Source organism: Anoplopoma fimbria, chromosome 9 (assembly GCF_027596085.1).
Source record: "Anoplopoma fimbria isolate UVic2021 breed Golden Eagle Sablefish chromosome 9, Afim_UVic_2022, whole genome shotgun sequence".
Classification (NCBI taxonomy): domain Eukaryota; kingdom Metazoa; phylum Chordata; class Actinopteri; order Perciformes; family Anoplopomatidae; genus Anoplopoma; species Anoplopoma fimbria.
Genome location: NC_072457.1, coordinates 13102756 through 13120321, shown reverse-complemented (window position 1 = coordinate 13120321; position 17566 = coordinate 13102756). Strand labels below are relative to the sequence as shown.

Genomic DNA, 17566 nt, shown 5'->3' with positions numbered 1-17566 from the left:
TGCAATCATGCTTAACATTAGTGCAGTTGGCTTTCAGATCCAGTTGTAATTGTTGTGCCTCTCTAATTGAAGGTCTGCGTTCATATGCACACACACAGATTGGTTTGTGTTTTTGAAAGTCACCGACAATACCATGATGCATATTTTCTTTGCATGGGTGGTCTCTAATTAAATAGACAGGCACACAAAAACACACAAACACATGCCCTGACACAGTGTTCATAAAAGAGACAGACATATTGGAAGTATTGAAACAAATTTATTGAATCTTCCAGTAGAGGCTTGATATTCATGGAATAAAACTGCTTTTCTGGGAGTTTTACTGAGCAAAAACACAAAGAAGGAGAAAAACTAAAACAACACAAAGGGGCAATGTGTGAAAGTGCAGACAGACAACAGAAAACATGTTCAAAAAATACAAAAAGAATGTAAAGAGTAATACAGTTTAACAGCAAAGAGGATTGCTCAAAGCATAAAATAACTGAATGGCAAAATCGGCATTTAATTAAAAAAAGAAAATCATATAAGGACATCAGTAACTGATACTCTTTTCTCAGTCAACAATGAAAATTCGAATGCTCAACATTTTCCCATAACAGTCATCTCACATGTTTTGCTCAGTCGATGTAATAAGAGAATGAGGAGTCACTGAAATATTTATGTCCTCAATGTGACTCCGTATTTGACACATTTGATTTTTGCTGCAGAGTATACAGCAATGGACAAACTAAACTGCACCTTTATTTGCCTCTGCTTCATGTGGTGTTCAGCTACCAGTCTTAAATGTGTAACACTACACTAACCAAACTATGCTTTGCAAAAACCATACTGCACAGCACATATTCTAATAGTGAATATATCTAAACACTATTCTTTTTTTCTGAAAATTCATTTGAAACACAAGATGAGCAACATTTAAACATTAGTCCATTTTTTCTGAATAATCTGAAATGCCCTTTTAGTGCCATGCCCCACACTAAACCCCACTCTTAACTCTCAAACTCCCCCAAATTTAGCTCTCTGATTATTTTTTAAGATCTCTGATGTGGGATTTTATTTATATTACAACTTTGTAGTGCTTTAATATTAAGCCCAAAAAAAGAACACTTTGTCTTGTTTAAGTATCTGGATATGATAAAAAATTCAGTCATACTGGTCAAGTCCCTGCTAACTTTTTACATGGCTTAAGTACATTTCATGTCAACCTCACTGCAGTCAGGCAGTAGACAGCAGCCGACTGCAATTTTGGTGACCTGGAATGTCCCATGATTATTGTAACTACACAAGTATATCTGGATTTCAGAGGGAATATTTATATGAAAACTAGTAATGACTCAGAATAATAGAACAATGAAAAAGAGACATTGTTGGAGCAAGATCAGGGAGGATACTTGCGTCATGTTGAGTTTGATGGTCTAATTATTACAGTTGGTCACAAAGATCAAGTATCTTCCAGTTGCATCACGCTCGCTTTGCTTACTCCTCTCCCAGACTGTAAATGTGCCCAATTCAGACATCCTTCAAGTAGAGAACAAACCAATTTAACAACCCGCCCAGCCCTACTGGTCCCAGATCAGCTTGTGTTTCAGTCAAAATGTCTATCAGTTATGGGAAAAGGCAGGCTGGCTGAACAACGAGCCAATCTGTGACCCTATTCTTGCTACTTTGACCGAAATGCTGGGGTACGGACAGCCACGGGGCTGAGGACAGTGAAGCCTAGGAGACGGAGGATATAGGGTTGTGGGGGGAGCCCATCTGGGTTAGCACCTTATCCAACCACTGCAAGGGACCATGCAGGTGGATCTCAATCCAGCAGGGTGTGCTGGTCACATCTTGGCGGTGGTACTCTGCTCCCCAACCCTGGAACACATGAAAACACATACATTTTGAATTTAAGGCCACAACATTGTACAAGTTCGTGTTGTACTTGTTCCTAATTTTTAAGGCTTGTCCAAATTTTATTTAGCCTGTCCAGTGTTAGTGTTGTGTTCTGCTTGAGTACATGTTAATATTTTACATCATGATGTCGCATTTTATAGTTGATATTTATACCCAATAAAAAAAAAGATTATTTGAATAACTGATTTTTGTTTAGTGATTTTTCCCGACAACGAAATTACAAAAAAAAGATAAAAACAGGTTTTCAATCAAATCTTTACCCCCGCCCTTTATGTCCTCAAGGATCCATCCAAATCAATTAATAGAAAGTAGCGAAAGTGAGGAGAAAACACAAAAAAACAACTTATTACATTGTTCAACATAAAATAATAATTCAACTATAGTGTTTGCAATGCAAATATAATTAAAAAGCCAGATTTATGTGATTTTTTAAAATCCAATGTTCACCTAAATAAACATTTATAAATTCCCACATTTAAAAAAACTAAGTATTAACAGTGACTCTACTGTAAAAATGTTAGCCCTTTATACTAAATAAACTGTAGGAAGGTATTATTAGCATTAGACATTCAAAAAAAAGTCATATTACTGAATCTGATTAGCTTACCTTAACAAAACTCATGCGGATGGTGCACATCTTGGTGAGCTCATAAACGGCCTCGAAGCCGTGGTTGACGGACTGGGCCAGCAGCTCAGCAAACTCCTGGTTGTTGAAAATCTTCAGGCTGCAGCCGCTGGGAATCTTACACACAGTCGTTGGATGGAAGCCGTGGTGGTAGTTACAGTTACGACTCTGGACGAAGATACTGCTGTCACTCAGACATTCTGCATACACCTCCCCACCAACATAATACAGATGGACACCTGAGAGGAAGCGGGAGATAATTAAATGTTGGAGAAGCAGAGCTGTTGTGTCACTTTTATAAGCAAAGATAAAAAAGGTCCTAAAACATCAGTGTGGTCATCTTAAAGTCAATACACTAAAATGTTTACTCAATTTGTTGTTATTGTTCCTATTGACAACATGAATTGATTTAGTCTCCCCTGCTCGTCTGACAGTCAGTGCATTGCAGTCATTAACGCGCTCTCTGCACTGCACCTTTGCCAATGTGCCGCCGGGTGTTCTCGATGGTGGAGTTGCGGTTGACGTTGGAGAGCAGGCCAAGGCAAAACCGGTTACGGTTGTTGGAGGGATCTGTGAAGCCATCGACGAGCACGCTGGTGGAGGACGCCTGGAACGCCTCTCCTACACGATTATTGAGCTCGTAGTAAACAATAGAGCACCAGTGCTTGGGTTCCTCATAGGCCACGGGCTGCACATCTGCACAGGAAACATATTAACAGGTCAAAGGGGTGAGCTGAGTACACCGAACACGCAGAGTCAGACGCAGACACATTTAATGCACATTTAAGACTCCTCAGAGCAGACTCTAGTACAGACAAGCTGCCAGGAGCCGCTGATGCCAGCTGTAAATCTAACTCATCCGCACAATTATTTCTGGCAAATTATCCCCAGTAGCCCATTAACAATCATTTGAATAAATATATAGGACCCACTGGCTACATTTGTATACATTTGTGCTGACCAAAATCAATGCAGATACATCTTAAAGTATGCCCACTGTCTGAGGTCTGCGTGCCAGCCTTTATTGAGCAGAAAAACAGTCAATAGACTGTGCCTGGCCATGCTCTCTGAGCCACTGCCAGCCGGCCTCACCCACTCCGAGAGAGGAATAAATCATGTTTATCCAAGCACATACTTCTCCTTTACTTCCTGTAGCATGGGACTGGCTAGCAGGTGTGTTTTGTCTGTCCCCTTCCCAGAACTGGACTACAATAGAAACCTGCTCCCCTGTTCAGGATGCAGCTTGTGGAACAAAAAACTCCCACTTTCAGCAAACATTTCAACAGCTCTTCCCGGTACTGCTGTCACAATGTGTGGGCAGGATTTCTGGGCCTTGAGTGCATGCTCATAAAATAAAAAATATGTTGTTGGTCAGGTGTGGAAAACTAAAGTTCAGACCAGAGTTCAGCAGTTTTTCCAATGCTTGGCAAGCTAAATTTGATTGCAAACAGCTGCATTGTGTTTTAATTCAGCAATTCAAAATTGAACCATTGAAGAGAAGGATTGGTTTATTACAACTGATGATATGGTTTTCATATCATCCAAAAAGACGAAGACAAACAGGCGTCAAGATATCCCCTCACCCTCCACTCAGTCATTCAGTCAGAAAGAGGAACAGCTCTCAATAAGATATAAAGCTGCTAGTCATAGCAGGATGGGTGGGTATAAAAAAAAAACTTCCGCCATTGTGTCTTTACACTTACAGCATCCTGTTCAACTATCGGGGTTTTGCTTTTATTACCTTATGTGAGATGAGAACAAAAACTTCAAGGATGGCCTTGTAATTGAAAAGAAAACGGCTACAAAATGTGCAATAATCACATCAAAATAATAATAAGTCCATTTAAAACTATTTGCTAATATGTAGGCTATAAAACAAATGGATGCATAAATAAACTGTAGTCTATGAAAACATATAGGCCTAAAATAAAATACCTGGCTTTGTTGCGTTTCAGCACCCGGAAGACACACACACACACACACAACAAACAGCGCTATCCGCCTGAGAATTACTCATAATAATTAAAGTTGATACATAATGAATAATGTAAGATGACTATTCCTTATTTTGTGGGCTATTTTAATTTTAATTATTTGAATAATGATTTCGACGTTGAAGCTTAACATTTGTGTCAGCCTTTGGAATGACCCTTTAAATGAGATAATAATAATATAATAATAACTTTATTTATATAGCACCTTTTAAAAACAAGGTTTACAAAGTGCTTCGACAGACAAGCCAGCAAAATAGTGCAATAGCAGAAACATTAAGAACAATCCACTCAATCATGGCTCTGAACTCATCCCCATTGTGCTGTCTGGTCTATTAGGTGTTCATGAACGCACGGTTCACATGTGTCTCCAGCACAATAAACCAAAACCACGAAGTCGAGAGAGCAGCAATTATGGCACCACATTTCCGATCTGAAAGTTGGAGGTAATTAGTGAATCTTATTGGTAGCGAGTTTCAAGCCATTACCACCAGCAGAGATGACATAAGCCCTGGCTTTTAAAGACCTCGTAAAACTGCTCCGAGGCCTGGCTTAATTTGTTGAGGCTTTGAGCTTCCCATGGGCTCACACCCACAGACAGAGCCTCACTGTCAACGAGCAGATCCTTTCCACTAACTGTTCAGGTTTTATCTGACAGGATATGGCATACAAACTCATCTGAGGTTTTCCTTTCTTTTTTTGCATTTCGAGGTTGACCACAAAACAACAAAAAACTTTAAGAACAAACAGACTTCCCAGAAATCTTTGCACCTGCAGATCAAGGGTAGCAGGTGCAGACATCTTTATGTGGATGATATCACTTTGCACCCAAGGACGCGTGTATGTGTGTGTGAGATAGCAACTGCCATGGTTACCTGGCCGGTTGTTACTCTCTATAGGCAAGGTTGGAGCCAGGAGGTTGGTGTCCATTGGCTGGGGACAATCCTGAGTCATCTGCTCCTCTGGGGGCATGTAGGCAGGAGGGGGGGTCTCTGCATCAGGAAGGAGGCAAAAACAAAGAGCAGTGAAGTTTAGTTGTTTTCCAGCACTGAGGAAAAGGAAGACAAGGGGAAGAAAACTTCACCGTTGAATCTCACCTGGCATTTGGAATGGACTGCCGGGGTCGGAGCTGGATGGCGAATGAGGGAAGGTGGCACTGCTGCTGCCACTTCCCGGCGAGTTCGGGTAGCTGTTTACAGGTGAATTAGGAAAATTGGCGGGCATTGTGTTGGCCTGAGTGAAGGATTCTGGGAAGGTGGCATTCTGCGGCATGTGCGGCTCATTCTGTTGTAGAGGGTTGCGGAAGCGAGGCAGCATTGTATGCTTGGCGTTGAACTCACTGTTCCTCGGTACCAACACAGGGGGCAGCACTGAGGAGGGAGAAAGACATTGAGATGGTTAAAACAGGAAATGCTTTGATGCATCGGCAGTGCTTTCACCAAAACGTTTTTTCTTGTGTGTAGAGATTCTTTAAATCCATCAGAAAGACACTCAACCAATAGGTCAAACCAAACGCAGGATATAAAGCTTTAAAAACCTCATTTAACATTTTTAACATTCAGTCCACTGAGCACTATTACTATGACTTTAATACATTTATGAGTTTTTTTCTTTCCCTTCTGATAAAGGCTGGGTGATACAATGCCATAAACTGAGACAAAATAAATGTTTCAACTGTCAGATTTTGCCATACTGTTTATTTGCCATTGTAGGAAATGTTGTAAATCAAAGAGCACGACTGTTTTAAGGCAATATACAACTTTTATATCATTTATTATATTTTGTTTTCTACCTTCATCTTCTGGTGTTTTTATGTTATTGTTCTGTGATTTATGTGACTTGGCTAGTGGGGTAATTAATTGACCACTGGGTTTAACAAAGAAGGCATGGTGTACAGTCACACACAGGCAAAACAAAACAATACAAACTCAAAAAGAACTGTGGTATTTGATTCCAACATAATAATCAAAAAGATATTTCTGGAACTCTTCTCTGCACTTTTTAAATGTCAGTTTCCTGAATGTTGGTCTTAGCCAGAGGTATTTGGCCCAGACTCTCAGGTTTCTGATCTGAAAAGACATTTTGAGGCAGGCCATTCTTGAGGAATTCATCACTTGGGGTAAATAAATACCCTGGCTGATGTGAGGGCTATTCAGGTGCAGTACATACAAACTACAGAGATACGCTCCACTTGTGTCTATAAATACCTGCTCAGACAAATAAAGCTTGTGCTGAAATTTTAGACGGGGGGCCCACGCTGCTGTCAGTGTTCCTGCAGGTAGAACATGTGTGCTGCAGCAGGCCAATGCATCAATGCAGCAGTTTATTTCAAAGGTTATGTGTGGAGCAGGTGTTTGGTTGAATAGTGCAGGCAGATTGACAGGATGTGTGTGTAGGCGGGTGGTGTTAGGGGAAAAGGGGTGGGGGTTCATGTGGACGGACAGGTGCTGTGGGGTTTAATCACCTTAGCCCTCTGTCTTCCACCCGCTGATAAAACAAAAAGTGTGCAAGGCAGGCAACAACTCTTTCCTCCCATTGTGTGTGGGTGACTGGCTTCCTGTTCCAGCCATCCTCAGAGAAACTGTGCGTGCAGTCCTGTATGTGTGTGTATCCTGGTTTTTGTAAGATGCGTGCAAGTGCTAGAGGTTGTGTGTGTGACTGTGTGTGTCTACATGTGTGCATAAATGTTAAAAACAAGGCCAGCAGCACAGAGCATGCCCAAAACAAAGCCCTTATTCTCCCCCAGATGGAATTTCCTGCGCCACACACACACATGAAAGAACACACAGACACACAAGCTCTTGGCTCTTTACACACTTAGCACCCTGCACACAGCTGTTTCTATCTTGTCAGCTGACCCTCATTTTCTGTTTGGTAAGAGGCCAAGTAGTGTTTGATTTGTCTTGTTTCTGCTCTACGTTTGCAGTGAGGGCACTGCAGCTCTGGAATCTGTTTTATATCTCTTCTAGCATTATCAGCTTAACATAGTTTGATTTTAGTTTTTTTTATTAGATTTTACTTGAATTGTCTTTTTATTTCTTCTACTTATATTATTGGAGTTGATTTTGTAAATTTCGTTATGAAAGTTTTTGTAAATTTGATGATAATTTGATGATTTTAATTTGCTGACTGTGTGAAGTAACTTGTGTTTAAAGGTCCCATGTTGTAGAAAGTGAGTATTTTTGATTTACATAGCAGGTCTAGATGCAGTATGATAATAAAAAAAGTGTTCTTTGAACATTAAAGCATATAAAAATAATTGACCTTGTCATAAGTCATTACCTGCATGTCATTAAAGGTAAATTCAAGAACTTCAGGCTTAAAAAGTTCCTGAAAGTTTTCTTCAAGGTTTTCCCTTTATTAGAAAAAATGTCACAATGTTGCAATCATAGTAAATAGTATGTGTCTGAACTACTAGGACACCAGGATGTCCTTGATTTATTTTGTTTGGAAATTCTTGGATCATGAATCATTTTTATGTAACACAAGGAATGCCATGGCTAAATTTATAACTGTAATAGTTTATTAATATCACTGACAATGTGGTGTATCCCTAATTATTTCAGGACCATATCACTCACCTGGACTGTCCACTCGTTTGTAGTGATAGGGGTTGATACACACATCCTTCTGTTTGGAGCCAAAGGGGAACTCGCAGCACTCCAGGGCCTTCAGCTCGTGGTGGGACTGCAGGTCGGGCCAACGCCACACCCGGCAATAAATGACATGCGGCAGACCTTTCCTGTGGGACACCTGCAGCCTTCCGTCCAGGGAGCGGGGGATTGTCACACAGTTACTGGGCTGACCCGGGCAGCTGAGAGCCCTCTCCAGCTCCTCCATGGCTCCCTTCTTCTTTTTCAGTTTCTTTACCAGAGCATCTACGGCCTTTTCCGCCCATTTCTCTTCCTCGTCTCCCTGCTTCCAACCCAGCAGCCGTTTGACCGCCGGGCTGGTGAAGGAGAAGAGCGAGGTGACGTTCATGTTGGACAAGCCGCCCTCCTCCCCTCTCCTTTATGTCCAAAAGAAGTGGGAGCAGCGATAGTGTACAGTCTAGTCTTGCGAAAGAAAGGGTGAAAAAAGTGTGTGTCCTTTTGGAGTTTCAGATCATCCTCAGCTTCAGCGATGTAAGATCACGTCCTCTTGACAGTCCCTTGCTAGAAGAAAAAAGAGAGATAGGTTAGCATCTATGAGTAATAAAGGAGATTTCGAACATACTTCTGGAGATCAGTCCTGCTTGCTTTGTCCATTCTCTAACAAAGTTGGTACACATTAACCTCTCCCCCTTTTGCCTTTATAGCAGCACTGACGATTCACCAGAAAATAACTATTACAACCCTTGATGAAGCTATGATGTTACCATTATAGGCGTTATAGCCATGTCTGTCATGGCTTACAGGAAACTGGCAGACGAGTCACGACGGAGACCTTCCTGTGAATGTCGTCCCCAACCAGGCATTCTCCAGATAGCTTCCTGTCCGTACGGCTTGTCACATTACCACCACTCACTAATGTAATTTACAGTAAAGGACTTCACTTACAGTATGTGGCCCACACAACCTGTAGGAATTTGTCCTGCAGGATTAACACCTGATTCACGCTACGGACATGTATACCCTTTCAGAGGTTAAATCTGCTATTCTGGCCATTTCTTCAACATATATTTCATATTGTAAGCTAATGGCCAATAAATTGTCAGTAAATAGTGAAAAAAGTAATCAGTTTTTAATAAAATTACTCAAATAATTTAGTCTATGAACGTTTAATTGGAATTTCATTGCTTGGCAGCAGCTTGGGTCCATGTTTACTTCAAGTCAGCTTATCTCATTCACATACACTGCAACAGGAAATAAACTGGGACACATTTGGACTGTGTAATGATCTTTAACATGGAAGGAAATGAACCTCACAATTTTAAATGTTTACACGATTTAGCGTAAAACAAAAAAAGGCAACAAATCCTCTCATTTGAAAAGCTAGATTGATAAAGATGGATTTAAAATACTTAAATGATCAATCCAAATTAATAAAAGCAATCAATTAATAATATGACAATAGACTAATCAGTTCATTTTTGTCAACACTAATGTGAACACCTCATTTAGAAGACTTTTTGTAAGGAGTGCTTGAAAACGTAGTTTTACTTAGTATGACTGAAAGTCAAAGATTTTTAAAATCCTCAATGTTGGTCTGTCACAAACACGTGAGAAAAAGTGTTTGCCTGACAACTCTGCATATGTGTGGAATTTGAAAAGGTCTTTCATATGGAGACTTTCAATGAGCCGCCTGCTGAGGCAAATGTTCTATAAAGCTTCAACACCACCAACTTAAAAACGCTGGGTTTGAGCAGGAATCTGGCAATGTGTTGGACAATAAAAAGGAAGTGCATGTGTACCCCAGGATAAATGTGCCCATTCACTCGGGTCCCACAGGAGCAATTCAGTAACCAGGACGTACTCACATTCTAACTTTTAAAGGGGAAAACAAAAGCACATTGAGCTCTTCCAGTTGCACCTTCTTTCTAAGTTTTTCTAAATGCATTTAGGAAAGATAGAAACCTTGTTATGGTTATGGGGTTTGGCTTTGCACAACCGTTCAGATGTAATCCTAGAATCAAATAAACAGCTTTTAAAAAATCCAGCAGCTTTTATCCACACTGACTCATTGCTTTCTCTCCGTCAGTAAAGCCTGATGTATATTGGATTTCCTACTAGCAGGAACAAATACATCATTAAGACTGCTCTGTAGTTATTCTTGGCCCCTTCAGATTATGGGATGAGTAGTGATTTCTATCTTTGTCAGCTACTGCATGTGTAAACTACATCACACTGACAAACAGACAGGGAAGTTTGATGAGAACAGGTGCTGTTGACAACGTGTGTGTATATGTTTGTGTGTAGTGTGTGTTGGGAGGGGGGGGGGGGCTGGACTCTTACTATTGCTAACCACAGTGACAGGAAGGCAGCAAGTTACACCTATACTTAGCTTAGCCACCCGAGTCACATTGGCTAATCAAAAGTGACGCTGAACTACTAACATACAAGGGAGGGGACGCTGGGGTTGTGTATTTGTGTCTGTTTGTGTGTGAGGAGGGGAAATAGAGAATACATCTCAGCACTGATATCACTTGTGTCTCACAACCAAACTATGATACCACAAACTACTAGCATCCTAGAAAGAGAACAACTCTCCAACATCACAGAGACAGGAAACTGAGTGTGTAGTTATGTCTTCATATCTGTCATCGCCTGCACAGCAGTGACATCACTTCGTCTTGCTGAAAGCTGCAGGTTTTTACACAGGTGCAGGGTGGGAGAGAAAATAAGCAGTTTCCTAAAACGACAACCCCTGACCATTAACATCCTTTCTCGCTCTCTCTAACAAGTTTTCTTTTAAAAGCGGAGGAGGACGGGTCAGAAATGTCATAGGTGTGGCCTCTGTTCCCGCCTGTTTAGTCACTGGAGTAGCTTTATTGCAGTGATGTCGCCTACAACTTAAAAAAACTCAAAATATTCTCGTTATCAGGGCTGGGCATCCTTTCCAATATGTTGATACTGAGGGAGACACAATACCAGACTAAAGTGCCAAATATCAGATATTTTTATACCTATCTTTGAGGCCTTACTTTGAGGAATGTTGAAACATGTTTTTCTACAAATGTTAAACATTGATCAAGAAATTTGCCTGAACTAAATATACCAAACTTGGCAAAATTCTGATTTAAGTCAGGAAATATCTTATCAAAGAATTTAAGTAAATTAGATAAGGAAATACGTAATGATTCATCTTTATATTGCAAAATAATGTAAAATGCCCATCACAAGTTGCCAGAGCCCAAACTAATGAAAACATATTGTCAAAACCATAAAACCTTAATTCCTTTGAAAAGGATTGATCAATTTTCTTTTTTATTTATGATTTTCTGTACATTGAGAAAGTCTGGTATGAAGCTCTCCTCGCTACTGGTTCCGCCATCAAAGTTTCTAGATTTCTGTGCTGTTGTCTCCAATTACATATTATCTATCCTCATTTTTTATTGTTATATCATTGAACGTTCTCAAAGCTGATGTGTGCACCACATTGTGACCTTGTCGGTGTCTGATGCAAAACTGAAGTCATGGTTACACTTGTCTCTTCAATGTGACTTTGGGGATCGGATGCAGCAGATCAGAACTCTTTGCACTTTGTCCACATATGTGTGTCCACACTTTGCATCCATGTTATGATCCGATCTTGGAGCTCAAAGACTTGGCTTTTATTGCATCCAGGCACTCTCTGACGTCAAAAGTCGCATTTTTAAGTGTTACCAAGACCTGACTCATCTTCACACAAAGCAAAGGAAGTTCAATAAGTGATAACTTCAATATTATCTTGTACCATCAGTCAGACATTTGAGGAGTCTTTTTGATCCACCTCCAGTCACAAAGCTGCTTTGATGGCCTCTCAGTAATAGCCAGAGTTATCAGTTCACGACTGGCTGCAGAAAGACGACCTTTAATCCATTTCAGATGTAAGATTCCAGAAAGTTCTGTACTGTAACATCTGTAGCAGTCTTCACAACCCTCTGCTGTCATTCAGCTGCAGCTGGAGACCATATCTCTTGGATATTTCATATCCTGACAGTTAGCAATATCTGACTGCTGGCCTGAGCGCATGCTTATTTAAACGGTCTGATCAGGCGGCGACCTCCCGTTCTAATGAGTGAAGCCAACGCGAATGCTTGCTATGGCCAGCAGGTGGCAACTGGAAGTGTTTTTAGAAAATGACCCTACTTCTCACTTGATTTATAAGTTTTTGGCATGGAAATTCAATTAAAATTCAATGAGTTAAAGTAATTAAAGTACTTCATTTTAGAAAAATGAATTGAACAGAATTGCCCTGCAGCTTTAAATTATGTTAATTCAAGTGATAAGTGATGTCAAAAAGAGAAAATTGTGTGCAGACACTGTTTATTTTCTTTGCCTTCATTTCGGATTTAAGTGGGTAAGTTTGCTCAAAAGAGATTTGTCTCTTTGCTTGCACTTCACATTGCTGGTTTTAATAATTGTCACGATCTCTGAACATGACAGAATTTCTCTGACTCACGTACTTCTTTGACTATTTGGTCCATGGTTTATGGTCTCAATCGAAAGTTTCTTCAATCAAATATTTTAAATCTTCTTCAATATAGCCTGATGATCCCAATCAGTAAAAAAGACGATAAAGCAGGGTGTGCTTTAGGGCGTGGCTATCTTGTGATTGGCAGTTAACTACCACAGCGTTGTTGGTGTGAGCGTTATCTGTATTTACCTCTCACACTTTAAACCCTTTCACAGTGTGTTATCAGTTCATGAGAGTGAGTTGTAACCTTTTTAGCGCCTAAAAAAGTATTTTCAGCTTTCGATTGTACTTAGCTCCACCCTCTCGTGTTACTTCTGCTTGCAAAAAGCCAAGATGGTAGCCGACAAAAACCAAGATGAACATCAATAATTCAAAACGTAAGTCCAAAAACCAATGGGTGACGTTATGGCGACTATGTTCATTTCTTATAAACAATCTGTGGCACTGGCACAGGGAGAGGAAATCCCCATTGGTAATCCTACCTACAGGGCTCTGTTTGGTTTGGTTGTTGTCCAACTGAAGCTGACAAAACCACTAGACCTGAAACTGTGAAATGTGGTCAGCTATTTAGATTCTTACTAACATTTCTCTTTAGGTCTGCAAGTATGGATTATTTTTCCATGTCAGTTAACTTTTCCTGACATCCAGACAAAGCTGTTGTATTTAAATTGCTTAAAACACATTTACAACAATACAAAACAGAGAAAAGCAGCAATGTTTGGGTGATGGATTGATTGAACTTACACGATTAACTGATGATCATTCATTGTAGATCATTTTGTAGACTGATTTATCAACATCCATTCCTTTCGTCAAATATATGTATGACTATATGTAGTCATCGACCTTTGAGCCTCATCGCCCATGTCTAACACAGTCAATGAAGAGTCACAAAGATCCCTGCAGTGGCCTTGGCTGCTCTCCTCCCTATAAAAGCTGAAACACAAACCATCATTTACACAACAGCTCCATAAAAACCACTCTGACATTCCCTAAAGCTGAGGCCGGGCAATGCTCTCTCTCGCTATTGTGTTAGCGGTGGCTTGTTATGGCCATCAGTTAGTCCACCGGACAGTAACTGAGGCTAATGGGAACACAGAATGGGATCATGCGACACGGGCAGGCGGAGGCTTTGACCCACCTGGTGCGAGCTTATAGCCACTACACTAGCCCCGTGGATCATTTTGCACCGCTCCAGTGTCTGTTAATCAATTTAGGCCTGGGCTGTGTAGGATGAGGAGGCAGTAATGATGCTCTTTGGAACCTCCCCGGGGACGGAGCATTATAAAGAAGCTACATTATTTATCAGCAGGGTCCTGGATGGGGCCTCCATTAGCCCCCGCTCAAATGGAGTCACTGGCTATAAACAGAGGAGTCCAGGAAGAGAGAGAGTGGTAGATAAAGAGAGAGAGAGAGAGGAAGGGGGGGGGGATGATGCAGAAAGAAAAGGAGAGGAAGAAAGTGAGAGTGACGGCAAAGTAAGATAGTGATTGTTTTGGAGAGAGAGATATGGAAAAGACTCAATCTATCTGGTCTCTTCACCAAGCACTTCACGATTAAGTGGCTTTAAGGGTCGTTACTAAGCAGAAAGTGACACTACGAGGATGCAGGATATGCTTTTACACAAATATAAATCACAGCAATGACTAAGAAAACTTCTCCAGAGTAGCAGCTGTTGCAAAGTTCAATATCACCTGCGGCCACATATTTTTAAAAAAACTGACTTATAAAATTGATAAAAAGTACATTAATCAGGAACTATCTGATAAAAGAAATGAACACAAATTTCAAATCATTTTTGAAAAATATTTTTTAAATTTAAAAATAATTCAAAATACGTACTTAGTGGGACATTTTATGGTTGAAAAATATATCCAAAGAAATGTTGCAACGGCAACATATCTTAATGCAATTTCTTGCTACTTATTGGCCAACATTTAAGGTGATTACAGCATTTGCAATAACCCAATATTGGCTGCTATATCATTCCATCCTGAGCACAACTGTTACTAAGCCATGTCTAACAGCCAGCCCTAGTAGCCAGCAAATGCAGATATTTCCCACAGCCTCTCGTGTCTTATGAAACAGTGGAAGAGCAAAGCTTGAAATAACCACAGTCAGACATGAGGTGCTGCCCTTAGCGACTAGACATGGCTTTGACCTGCGAGGCTCCTTAAACTCACTGCTGGGGTCACTTTTCTTCCAACACCAACATAGCTTTGGACCTAGTGAAGATCACACTGGTGTACAAGTGAGAGGAATATAACTAGTCACTCTTCTTCCAAACAAAATACCAACTGTAAAAGGCTGAACTGGGATCAGATTCTTTATGTCCCAGACACACCAGTCCCACACACGACTGCAGACATAACTAGCAAACACATGGGGTTTCCAGCAGCTATCTCAACCATGCTTGGCACTCCGTGTTGGGTTAGTGTTGTGTTAGGGTGGACACCTCACCCTGACACATGGCAGGCTATGTAGTCCGGGGCCGTGCACACACACAGGAGGGTTTTGACGTTGTTCACTACTGTTGTGACTGACTGTCTGGATACAGGAATGCTGCTAACCTATATTTACACCTTGTTGTTGAGTAGGTTTTTTTGCCTTTGCTATGATAGATAGATAGATAGATAGATAGATAGATAGATAGATAGATAGATAGATGTTCGACTTCAGTATACAGAGGCAAAAAATATGTTTGTAATGCATCTAATAAAATGATCTTACAATCATATCTGTATTACTGAGGAGGCTGTGATTTCAATCCTTTAAAAACACAATTTGTTTAATTTTCAAACCAAATTCAAAAGCGCATAACCCTGAGAATGTAGCAACGCTAAAAAAAACAATTTGATGTAAATCATGGACAAGGACAAATTCCTGTCCTTTAGGTAATCTGATATGTCATCTTCAATAATGTCAGGAGATCAAGCCTTAGCTGCTGTAGGTCTCTCTCTCTCTCTCCCTCCTTTCTCTCCCTCTCTCTCACACACACATGTACACAAATTCATTAACATATTGACAACTAAAACCAGAAATGTCCTGTGCAGCACACTAGTGCACCAGTTGGATAAGCTTCAGCCTCAGCCAAAAGACAGTAAAATGATTTTAAAAATGTAAAATGTCAAGATGTAAAGGTATGACATGTGTGGCTATATATACTGCATGTGTACTTCCTTATTCATTACACTGGTTTAGTGACATCAAAGTATGATCACTTAACAAGTGTATGATGCAAAAGAAAACACATCAAACCACAAGCTTACCTCCATGAATCTATATTGTATAGAGCTGAAAGGATAATTGCTCAGTCATTTAAGACGTTTGTCAAGGACGATTGATATTTGTCAAAGAATGCAAAATATTCCCAGAAAATTTAAGGATTTGCTGTTTATCTTGGCTTCATATCATTGTAAATCGAAAATCTTTGGGTTGGAAAATTTGAAGGCGTTTCATGGGGCTTTAGGAAATTATGATGGCCATTTTTCACATTTTTCCTGACATTTCGTTGACCATGTAATTCATTAAGTATGGCACAACCTATAGCTTCATGAACCCAATAGCCCCATACCATGTGTTCAATTCCTGCAGTTTCATCTTTATTCCCTCCTGAATCATCAGTGTGCAGCAGTATGCCTACACATTTACTAGGGCTTCTACTGATACAAGCTTTAAAGAGTATTAAACCCACATTTGTAGCCTTTTAGTGTCCAAAAGCAGAACTTCTACAACATTCCTCTAAAAAAAAACTTTTCTGCAATATACAGTAAAATAATCTACATGATCACAAGATTACTAGAGTTCTGCATCAAAACACTGATATTTTTCACAAGTAGCTAAAACAATAAGCTTACACTATCACGAAAATGAGGCTAAATGAGCAGCTCCAGTCTGATAGTGTGATTTAAGGGAAAGAAAAAAAAAAGTTTGAAGCTGCCAATTGACTCACTGTTGAGTTGATAACCACTGGGATCTATTTCCCGAGAAACAGAAACATGCACACCACTGCAGGTGAAAATACACATAAAGAAACTTTTCATTTAGCATGCTGTAGAAATAAAACAAAAAAGTTTACAGTACCGTTCCTTCCTTTGCTGCTCTCTCTCTCTCTCCCTGTGTCTCCCCCTGTGTGCTCTCTCTCTCAGCCCGTCTTGGGTCTGCTCGGCCTGGCGTCAGTCAGTCGCGGAGCCCTCTCACCCTCCGCTGAGCGCCAGTATCACGCCGCGGGAGCATGCAGCCCTGACAATAACAAGACCTACTTTTCACACATCTAACATCTTCATTCACTGTGTGGAAATGTATTATGTAACCTTGAAACAATGGCGTTTTCTCGCTACGTACGAAGGGCTTCTCGCCACTGGAGAGTTTCTTTTTCAGATGTCTGAGTCTGTGGTCGCAAAGCTGGTGAAATGTGGCTTTTCTGATGCAGTTCAGAGAGAAAGAAAGCAGAAAGGGTGGCTTTTCCCTTCAGAAGCTCTCAGAACATCCCTGCAAAATATAGTATAGTTGCCTGATTTTGCTCTTTTCTGCATGTATTAACAGCAATTGCACATTGAGGACGACTGGCTCATGCAGAAGCTTTATCGTTCATTATTCTCTCTGTTTTTTACTATATATAAAGATGTCCTTCACCAAACTTGGCCAGTAATCTCTTGCAGCAGTTTTAACTCTCTGGTTTATCTATAGTGGATCCCTGAACTGCCTCTCAGTTCCTCTCCTTGCTTTGATCGTGATATGATAAGCACTATTTATGTTGTCAGTAGATCAAAAGTGTCCAAAAGCACAGGAGCATGCTTACACATGCCATCATCTCAACTTCTCACCTCAAGACAATAATGCACACACAACCAGCCCAGTCTTGATGCAGGCTTTTTTATTATTTTGCAATGTCAAGAGTGAAACTTCCAACTGTTGTTCAAACCATCTCATCAATATTGCATGAGAATGCATG

The 17566-nt window shown here is 40.4% G+C and overlaps 1 protein-coding gene across 1 annotated transcript; it reads right to left on the bottom strand.

Annotated features, from left to right (window-relative positions):
• Positions 1-245: 245 nt before the first annotated feature.
• smad1 (SMAD family member 1) lies at positions 246-16779 on the bottom strand. The gene is made up of 7 exons (XM_054603888.1): positions 16696-16779; positions 8097-8669; positions 5613-5885; positions 5391-5507; positions 2999-3220; positions 2507-2763; positions 246-1860 (listed from the first exon to the last, which is right to left on the bottom strand). Exons 2-7 carry the CDS (start codon positions 8494-8496, stop codon positions 1717-1719), a joined length of 1413 nt encoding a protein of 470 aa, XP_054459863.1. The 5' UTR covers positions 8497-8669; positions 16696-16779; the 3' UTR covers positions 246-1716.
• Positions 16780-17566: the final 787 nt, after the last annotated feature.

Bases quoted from the DNA above. Each gene is read 5' to 3' on its own strand.
- smad1 (XM_054603888.1), bottom strand. From the start codon at position 8,496: ATGAACGTCACCTCGCTCTTCTCCTTCACCAGCCCGGCGGTCAAACGG. The intron at 5,508-5,612 runs GTGAGATTCAAC...TTCCTGATGCAG, and splicing joins CAGTCCATTCCAAATGCCAG to AGACCCCCCCTCCTGCCTAC. The intron at 3,221-5,390 runs GTAACCATGGCA...TTTCCTGTGCAG, and splicing joins AGAGAGTAACAACCGGCCAG to ATGTGCAGCCCGTGGCCTAT.